This window comes from Vigna radiata, chromosome 6 (genome assembly GCF_000741045.1).
Source record: "Vigna radiata var. radiata cultivar VC1973A chromosome 6, Vradiata_ver6, whole genome shotgun sequence".
Lineage (NCBI taxonomy): Eukaryota > Viridiplantae > Streptophyta > Magnoliopsida > Fabales > Fabaceae > Vigna > Vigna radiata.
In genome coordinates, this window is record NC_028356.1 from 8,308,067 (window position 1) to 8,318,412 (window position 10,346).

Sequence of the window (10,346 nt, forward strand, 5' to 3'; positions counted from 1 at the left end):
GGAAAAGAAGATGAGGAGATTAAATAGAAAAGGTTGATACTTTGTAAATAGTTTATGTGAATTGAGTTTCTGAAACAAAGAATGAAATGGCATGAGTTAAGCATGCAAGAGGTTAAGAATTAGAATAAAAGTGTTGCAATCAAGAGAGTAGGAGAAGGGGTGTGCGGAGGGGAGAAGAAGCTAAGAGGGTGAAAGAGGGGAAGAGCGGCCATAAGGATGGAAGAAGAGGAGGACAGGCCATCGAGGATGGAGGAGGAGGAAGAGGAGAAGAAAAAGATGGGAAGGGGAAGACAGGAGTATGTATGGACATATATACTTGGACACACGTTGAAAAAATCGTAATGTCATTGGATGGGAAATATTGTATTCATGTATTTCCTAAGTATGATAATCAAACTTTGAAAAGAGATGCCAAAATCACATTATAATATAAGAACAAAAACATATTTAATCTATGTATTTATAATATAAGTTACTTATTTTTTTTTTCTTTTATGAATGGGTTTTATTATATTATTACCTTAAAATTTAGACAACTTATCTTGTACTCTGTAAGGCTAAAGACCTTCTTATCCTTTCAAGCAAAGTATGTAGCCTTAACATAGTAATGTATCAGGTACCAAGAACTGAGTTCCAATCTGAATCGTGTCTCTCGACTAGAGCGTGGATGGATCGCTAAAGAATTAAAACTCGTGATTGCGTCTCAACATGTAATTGGATCGGTAAGTTTCAAAGCTGATGACCTCCATAAATATGACTTATTCAGTTGAAATCATGATCAACGAAGTAAAATACTATAAGTATTAATGATAATTTATCGATTATTTTTGTATTAATTGATATTTGACAAAAAAATAATTCTAACTAATTGATGACTTGAGTCTCGGAAAACTTTTTGTAGGATTTCTCTTATAATTATATTTAGATTAGAGTATTGAATGACAGGTACCAAATATTAAAGAACAATGAAAAAAATAGTACTTGAAAAGAAAAGCTTTTACAGAATATATTCAGGTTCTAAGTGAACATATTTTGTTCTTTTAATAATATTTTATAATATATAATATACGTGCAGGTCCAAGAATTGTACTGATTTTTTCTTCAAATGTATAGAGACATACTAAGTTTATTATATTTATAGGGTCTTATTATATATTATTACTAATCTAAAATTTATTATATTACTAATCTATGTTTATAAACAAAAAAATTGAGTAGTAATGATGATTATTTTAGTTTAAGTTAAACAAAACTTCATAATACATAATAGTTGAGCATAAAATAATACTGAATAAGTAATTACTATGTCGTAAATTTTGCATTAAAATAAAAATGATAATTTTTATTAATTTATTATTTTGATACGTTACTCGCAAAGTAAAGTCCTAATTACATTACTGTTTATTTTAATTTAAATTTTTAAAGGACTTTAATTACATTAAAAATGCATGATAAATAAATAAATATATATATATATATGTGTGTATATATATATATATATATATATATATATATATATATATTTGTATAAGATAAACTAAAGATAATAATCTATATTATTACATAAAGATTTCATATTAAATATTTTATTTCCAATTTTATCTTTTAAGTGTTTTTTTTAAAATAAAAACTAACTATTTTATCAATTTTATTCTTTTAGTTACTAAGTTTAAAAATTAAACTCTCTTTTTTCAGTTTAACTCTTTTCTTTTAAAAAAAATTAACTATTCTTTTGAAACAAAATAACTATTTATAATAAAAACATTATCTATAAAAAATTACCTACAATAAAATTATAAAATCATTTAAATTTATTTTTACGGTAATAGTAACAACAATACTATTAATTTTTATTATCATAAAAGAATTGAACACTAGTATATATAAATAAAATTCTCTCATTAAATACACATATTTTACAATACTATTTCATCTTTTATTATATTTTTAAAAAATAAAAATGTTCAAATAAAAAAAAGTGGAATACAGAGTAATTTTAATAACAAAATATTTTATAAATCACTCATGTATTTCAAAATTATAAGAAAAATCATCTATTATTTCACCTTATATTTTACAGATATTTACCGAGTATCAATGGGGTTTGGGTAGTATATTTATCTATAATTATTTTATTCATGATTATTAAATATAAAGCAAAATCATAAATTTATCACTTATTATATATTTCACTCATTAATTTATTACTTCAAAATCATTACGTTTTACATTTTTTTTGCTATAAAGTTTTAAGTTTACTAATTATTTATATTTAAAATATTAATTACTTTGGTGAGTATTTATCATATTAATTTATCACTACATTAAACTTTTACTTCTTATTAAATTTATCATTTATTATTATATTAAACTTATTAATCATCACTAACAATAAATAGTTATTAAATTATACTTATTAAAATCTCATCTATCATTTCATTTATTCATTTATTACTTATTATTATATATGACTTAACTTATTAGTAATTATCAAATATCTTAATAATCATTAATATTACTCAATTTTCAATACTAATTATTAAATTTTTTAGATTAAAATTAATCATTTCAATTAACACATTACTTTATTATCATTTATCAAGTTTCACTAATTAATAATATTATTAATTTTCATTGCATTAAACTTATTATTTAATTATTAGCTGTCAAACTGATTAATAATTATTAAATTATACCTGTCCATTATATCAGTAAATAATATAATGAAGAGATTGGTTACTCATTAGGTGTAAAAAACATTCAACTTTATCCGTCCGTACGTTTTGTCCTATAAACTTTTAAGAGGGAAAAAAAATAAGTTTCTACATAGAATAAAAATAATTTTGTATGTAAGTTATCTTAAAATAAAAACTCCATATAACTGATTTTAATATTTTTCTTTATAAGTTAACTTATAAAAAAACTACATATAACTTTTTTTAATATTTTTCTTTCGTAACTTACAAATAAGTTGATTTTAATTGATAAACGGCTTCATTTTTTGAATCTCTTTCCTTGTAAAGAAAACCTAAGAGAAATTTGTATGATAGAATACTTATATAAATAGCACATCGTTTGCATCTAAAAACCACAGAGCAAACAAGCAGTGTAAACCCTAATTGGTTCTGTTTTGTGACTACAAGAAAGAAGCCATGTTTGTTCAGAGGAGAGTGAAAGTTATAGTTTTGAGGCATAAGTTAGTGAGGCAAGCAACATTCAAGAAGAAGAAAAAGATGGTGAAGAAGTTGAAAGAGTTGAAAGTGGTTGAGTGGGCACAAGAGGAAGAAAGAAGGATGGAGAGAGAAGAAGAGAAGAGAGTAGAAAATATGATCAGAGAGGCGAAGGAGGAGCTGAGGAAGCTGAAGGAGGAGAATAGATTGAAGGAGTTGTTCCTTGACATGCTTCAAGTGCATGATGAAACTGGAGAATTTCCTAATCTGAAAGATTTAACCAAGAAAGAGCTTCAAGGGTTGCTGGGTTTGATTGAAGCGAGCATGCAGACACTTACGCAGCAGATGGAAGAAGTTAAGATTGATTGTGAAAGCCATTGAAGATCAAATGAATCTCAACTTTTATGACTTAATGATAATGGTAGGCTAAAGATTAGTTAGTAGTTTTGAATTTAGATATGTTAAGCTTCAAATTATCCACTGTAACTGCTATTACCAACCATCTATGTTATTTCAAATTTTAGTCTCATGTTTCGTGGTTGTTTAGAGTGTGTTAACAGTGGTGATGGGTTCTGTTCTGAGCAAGAATTAAGATAAATGGGAAAATCGGAAAGAGAAATGAAAAGAAATTAAAAAAATAAAAACAAAATATCTAAACAAATTATTTTATAAAATCTATTTAACTTTCTCCAAATAAAAAATAAAAGAATAAAATGACCATGAAAGATCGGTCATACTACTCGTACTGTCATTTTGAGGAAAATATTTAATTTTATAAATTTAGTATAAAAATCTGAATATATTTATATCTCTTAATTTTATATTTATTTGTATTTTAAATTATTAAAATATTCATAATTTGTTTATTATTTTAGTTTAGAATTTATATAGTTATAATTTTTTATTATTATGTGATTGCGAAAAAATATAAAAATTTAATATAAATTGAAAATTTGCTATTGCTAGAAATGAGAAAATTGATAATATATTGAAGAGCATTATCATCTAAAGTGATAAGTGCACATATTGTGGTTCAGTATGATGCAATCTGTTGTGATATAGTTTATTGCTCAATCAGAACATGGGTAGTGATACATCATAATAATAATAATTGTGTTACAATGAACTTTCTCTCTTTAAAACAAGTAGATTAGTTTAACAGTAATTCTTAATCATTTGATATTTAAAAAAACTCATTTTACGAAAGAATTAAAAATAATTTATAAATAGACTAATATAATGAAAGGAAAGATTATAATATTAAGGAGGAGGATGAATCGGTTTAAACTAAAGGAAATCCAGTAAAAATAGACTAAAGAAAGTTAATATTAAATCTTTCAAAGAAAAAACTTTTAAAAATTAAAAAACTTTTTTAGAATGTGAGAGGATTCCTAATGATAAATATTTTAAAAATATGAAGAATTTGTCTTTTCCCAGTAGGTGGAGTTCAAAGCATGAAAGGATTTTCATGTATTTTTTTTTTCAAAAGAGATTTTTGTTCTTATGTGTGCGATATAATTTTATCATGGGTTTAGTGTGGATCTTCATGTTTTTCTTTCCTTTTTCTTTGTTTTTAATAAAATTTTCATGGAATGGCAGTGATAGTCGGTGTTTTAGTATGTGGGGTCGATAATCTTTTTCTAAGAGTTAGTTGTCTAATACTTTTTACTTCAAGTAATTTTACCTTTGTCAATATCGACGAATACTTATCAAAGAAAAGTTAGTTCAATCTGAAAGTCAGAATAATAAATATGTAATCTACCTCAAATTATAAATTTTGTGATAAATTTTTTATTATTATTAGCCTAATTACGATCCAAATTCCATTAATCATTATTGGAGTTTAAGCATAATGGTTTTTTACTTTAAATTGTTCCATCTTGGTGATTCAATCTTTTTGTATAAATTTCAGACACTCAATTATTATGGTAAAATATCATATTTGTCTGACTAACTAGTTGGTTGTTTGGTCAATTTAGAAGAAACATACGGTACACCTAGCATGAACTTATTTCAAAGTAAAAATAAGGTTTAAACCCTTCAATCGTCCTTATTTTTGGGGTGTTTTCCCAATTTCGTCCCCCTTTTATTAAAAGACCCAATTTGATCCTCAAAAGAGTCAATTTGATTGAAATTGATCCTTTCCGTTTAAAAAAGTTAACACCGTCAAATATTTTGCCAACATAGTAAATGAGGTGTTAACTTATGCATAGGTGGTCTTTGTAGTCATGAAACGTGTCATTCATCTCATCAAACATGGCTTTTTACAAAAATTAGAAATTAAAATAGTTTTTGGAAGATTGGGAAGCTAACAGCCCTACCCATCAACTTTCCCCTCTTCTTCCTCCCTTCTCGCATTTCCCATTACCACTGGTAACTACTCCTCACTCCCAATTCTCTCTCTTTCTTACCTCAATTTCTTCCTAATACATTTTCATCTTTTTCCACTGTCACAGCTTTAAGAGTACACGTGGCTCATCCCTCGAAGCCCTTCAACGGAGTTCGAATCACCACACCCAGAGGGAACAAAGGCGCGCTGATTGTCTCTGCCGCCGCAGACGGCTCTAGTTTGCCCGCGGAAGCGCTTCCTCCGGCGGTGAGCGAGAAAGAAAGTGGCGTCAGTGTGGATAAACTTCCATTGGAGTCGAAGGTAAAGGAGAGAGAGGAGCAAAAGCTGAGGATGAAACTGGCGAAGAAGATAAGGTTGCGAAGGAAAAGGCTTCTTCGGAAGTGCAAATTGAGGAAGAAGGGTAGATGGCCACCTTCGAAGATGAAGAAATTGAAGAATGTATGATAATCTATGAAAACTATTACTTTAATTTCAATTGGCTTTATGCAGATTTAAGCTTGTTCTCATTTTATTTTCACTGCAATTGTTTTGCTATCCAACGTGTATTTTGACTAATTTATTAATTTTCAATGCAGCGTTTGTTGTCTGTTTAGCTTTCCAAAATTTAGTGAATTAGGGTTTTTATTTGGAATCCATGTTAACATATTTGGAATCCATGTTGATGGGTAGGGCTTGATAGCTTCCCAATCTTCGTCAACAATGAACATAGAACAATTCGCTCACAATTTTTGCTTCTGCAGGTTTTGCACTTCTCCCTTTTGAAAACCCTCTTCCTCTCAACTTAATGAAAAAGCCAATATGAATCTCATATTTAAGTTCCTTTTTAACTGTCCAAAAACTATTTTAATTTCTAATTTTTGTAAAAAGCCATGTTTCATCAGATGAATGACTACAAAGGCCACCTGTGCATAAGTTAACACCTCATTCACTGTGCTGGCAAAATACTTGACGGTGTTAACTTTTTTAAACGGAAAGGGTCAATTTCATTCAAATTGACTCTTTTGAGGATCAAATTGGGAGTTTTAATAAAAGGAGGACGAAATTGGGAAAGTGCCCCAAAAATAGGGACGATTTAAGGGTTTAAACCTAAAAATAATATCATCACATATTGTTAGAAATTCAAGTGTCTAAATTGATAAATATAAAAAAACTGAGTATCGCATATTCTTTAGATTTTAAGATTTTAAATTGAAAGTGATATTAATATTTTATATAAATTAAACTCAAAACTTATTAATATTATGATTTTTCAAAATTAATCAAGGGTTAAATATGTTTTTAGTCTCTATACTTTGGGGCGATTTTGGTTTTAGTCCCTCTTTCAAACTAAGGTACAATTTAGTCCTTTACCTTTAGAAAACTCCAGTTTTAGTCCTTTTTACCAATTTTTTTTAACTTTATTTGTTATTTTAAACGTTTTTCTTATTTAACATTGAAGCAAAAATGTGTCCAACAGTACAAACTATCCAAATGTTATAATGAAAAGCGTTTGAAATAGCAAATAAAATTAAAAAAATTTGGTAAAAAGGACTAAAACCAGAGTTTTCTAAAGTTGAAGGACTAAATTGTACCTTAGTTTGAAAAAGGGACTAAAACCAAAATCGTCCTAAAGTATAGGGACTAAAAACATATTTAACCCATAAATCAAAGATATATCAATAGTATAAAAGTATATTGATGGTGAAGTCAACTTTCGTTCATTTTCATATTTTAATAATTTAGAAGTAGTAAATTTCTCCATTTATCGTAATAAAAAGAAAATCTCATCATAAGGTGGTGATCAGTACCACGGTGGACAGTAGAACAGTGATAAGGTGGTGATCATTACCACGGTGGACAGTAGAACAGTGGCGGTGGTCATTCCAACGGCAACGATCATGAATTGAGGATCACAGCATGTGGGTAAACGTACGAATACATGGCTGAACATGGGATGACCACAGTAAGTTGCTTTTGGTAGTTGAGAGTATTGTATAAGGACGTACACCTTAGTATTATCGGTTACTCTTACATACATTTATTTATGAAAAACGAAATAGAACTATAATCTTAAACGAAAAATATAATTTTAATTTTAACTCTAATATTATTTATAATTGTATCATACCTAGTTGAGACCGAACGGTCATCTACTCAGCATCGTTCGGTCACAACTATGGCCAATATGGCAAATGATTTTTATCAATTATGGGTCAAAATTGGGCCAACGTCTAAAGCTATTAGGCCAATAGTCTAACAGAAGATAAAATAATTAAAGGAGAATAAAATAATGAAGAATATCTGATTGAAGATCTGATTAAAGATATTGATAAGCGATTAAGATACTAATAAGTGGTTTATGAGCAACCGGTTAGATTTTTAGGTAAGTCTATTTATATTTTATTGGGCTTAAGGGTTCATGAGACAACTTATAAATACAAGGGCAGGGCCATCATCGAAGGAGGTTCCATTCATATTCTACTCACGTTTTACAAGATCCAAATACTCAATAGTGATAACAATTCACTAAATATGCAATTGTGAGCAGAAGCTCATTAAACCTCTCCAAACTTGAGCGTTGGAGTTCCTTTTGCAAGTACCTCTCCCCTTTGTCAAGAAGGTAAGCGAGCGGTCAAAGCTGAAGGCAACCGAGCGGTGAGGTTGAGGCAACCGGAGTGATTCGCACTAATACCGAATGACCGGCATCAAGAGACCGAGTGGTCATAGTTGGGAGCAGCCAAGCGATCGACACTGAAGGCGACCGATCGGCCTAGACTGAAGGAGAGCGAGAGGTTCAGGTGATCAGGCGATCTGAAGCAGGGAAGGCACGTCAAACAGGTTAGCATCTCAGTCCCACAAAATCCCTACCGAAACATTTTGGCACCCACCGTTGGGCCGAGAGCAAGCAGAAGAAGCCCAAATGGTGACCACGAGGAGCATGGACGAACAACAAAATACCAAAGATTTGATAGCACAGATGCAAACACAGATACAAGCACAGGCAAGAACCATACAGGCGTAGGCGCAAGCATAGCAAGAGATTCAGCGAAAGCACGCAAAGGAGATTACGGCGCTAAGGGCGGAACGAGTCCATGCGGAGCGGTCCGCCTCAAATCAAGATAATGAAAATGAGGGAAGTCGTAATCGACAGCCGTCCCAGCCCACCAATCCGAACGGTTGAGGAAGGAGAAGACCATCGCCGCTCCAAACCGTTCAGCCTATCAGTTTACTCCCTTTTACGAAGATCATCATGCAAACTCCAATGTCGAAAAAGAATCCTGCTGCATTAGAGAAGTGTGATGGCTCGATAGATCCCCGACAATCATCTCAGGATCTTCACCAATGCAATGACGTTGTACACCAACAGTGATCCGGTCATATGCAGAGCCTTCTCCTTACCACTCAAGGACGAGGCATTGGAGTGGTATAACACTCTTCCCCCAAAAAAATGGATTACTTCGCCACCGTAGAAACCCTCTTTAGAAGATAATACACCTCCAATTGGAAACAGGAGATAACACAGGCGGAATTGGTAAATACTAAACAGGAGAAAGGGGAAACCTTGAAGGCCTTTATGAAAAGGTATACTGAAACTACACGGCGGGTTAAAGAGGTCAATCACTCTTTTATTATCAACAATCTGCCTTCATGCCTGAGACCAGGATATTTTGCTGAAAATTTGTATGCGTGACCACTAAAAACTATGGAAAAGCTCCAAGAAAGAGTAGTTGAATTCATTCGTATGAAGGATATGCGAATCTCACAAACAAAGAAACAACAAGAAGTCTCTACAGGTGGAAGCAAGAAATAAGGCAGACAGTCATTCAATAGTAGTCACAAAGAATGGAGGTACATTTCACAAGGATTTCATCTGAGCACCCAGGTATAACCATTACACTCCCCTCAAGGCACCCAGGGTAAAAGTTCTTGAGGAAGCTCTAAATACTAAACTTCTTATAATTCGAAAAAAGTCTTCTCCAAAAGACGTTAACGAAAGAAAAAGCTACCGGTTTCATCTAAACCGAGGACATACTACAGAGGAATGTGATGTATTAAAAGATGAGATAGAAAGGCTCATCCGAGGAGGCCATCTACAGAAATTCGTTGAAGAAAGGACCCGAATAAAGAGTCCTACCAGAGAAAAGTCTCAACGCAGAGAAACCGAACGATCATATCAAAGGGTCGAGCGAAGACACAAGCAAAGTCGTAGCCGCAATCATAGCCCTTACCACTTAGCTCGAGGTCGTATCAACTAGAAGATATGATAAAAATTCCTTCCTAACATGTGGAATGCCATAAATCTCAAGATTTACTTTAATTGAACATTACTATCATGCTTATTTCAATTTCTTAAAGCATAGACTTTTTTTGTTTAAATTATTTTGTTGGAATAAATGCTTATGACATCACTATCACATTTTATCCCATGCATTTGGTCGTTCGGCCTCCTATGCATTCGACCGTTTAGTCTTACATGCATTCAACCATTCGACCTCCCATGCATTCGACCGTTTGGTCTTACATGTATTCAGTCATTCGGCTTTCCATGCATTCGGTCATTCGGCCTCTCATGCCTTCGATCGTTCGGTCTTACATGTATTCAGCCATTCAGTCTCTCATTCGTTCGATCTTACATGTATTCATCCATTCGACCTCCCATGCATTCGGAAATTCGACCTCCCATGCCTTCGACCGTTCGACCTGACATGTATTCAGCCATTCGTCCTCTCATGCATTCAATTCAGCCGTTCGGCCTTACATGCATTCGGCCATTCTGCTTCCCATGCCTTCAACTGTTCGGTCTTACATGTATTCGAGCATTCAGCTTCACATGCATTCGGCCATTC

General features: G+C 31.6%; 1 protein-coding gene across 1 annotated transcript; it reads left to right on the top strand.

Annotated features, from left to right (window-relative positions):
• Positions 1–216: 216 nt before the first annotated feature.
• Positions 217–6,087, top strand: LOC106763366 (trichohyalin-like). Its single transcript, XM_014647564.2, has 5 exons — positions 217–296; positions 617–722; positions 3,144–3,524; positions 5,486–5,543; positions 5,627–6,087. Exons 1-5 carry the CDS (start codon positions 217–219, stop codon positions 5,962–5,964), a joined length of 963 nt encoding a protein of 320 aa, XP_014503050.2. The 3' UTR covers positions 5,965–6,087.
• The last annotated feature ends 4,259 nt before the right edge of the window (positions 6,088–10,346 follow it).

Bases quoted from the DNA above. Each gene is read 5' to 3' on its own strand.
- LOC106763366 (XM_014647564.2), top strand. From the start codon at position 217: ATGGAAGAAGAGGAGGACAGGCCATCGAGGATGGAGGAGGAGGAAGAG. The intron at 723-3,143 runs GTAAGTTTCAAA...TGTGACTACAAG, and splicing joins CTCAACATGTAATTGGATCG to AAAGAAGCCATGTTTGTTCA. The intron at 3,525-5,485 runs GTTAAGATTGAT...GGAAGCTAACAG, and splicing joins TTACGCAGCAGATGGAAGAA to CCCTACCCATCAACTTTCCC.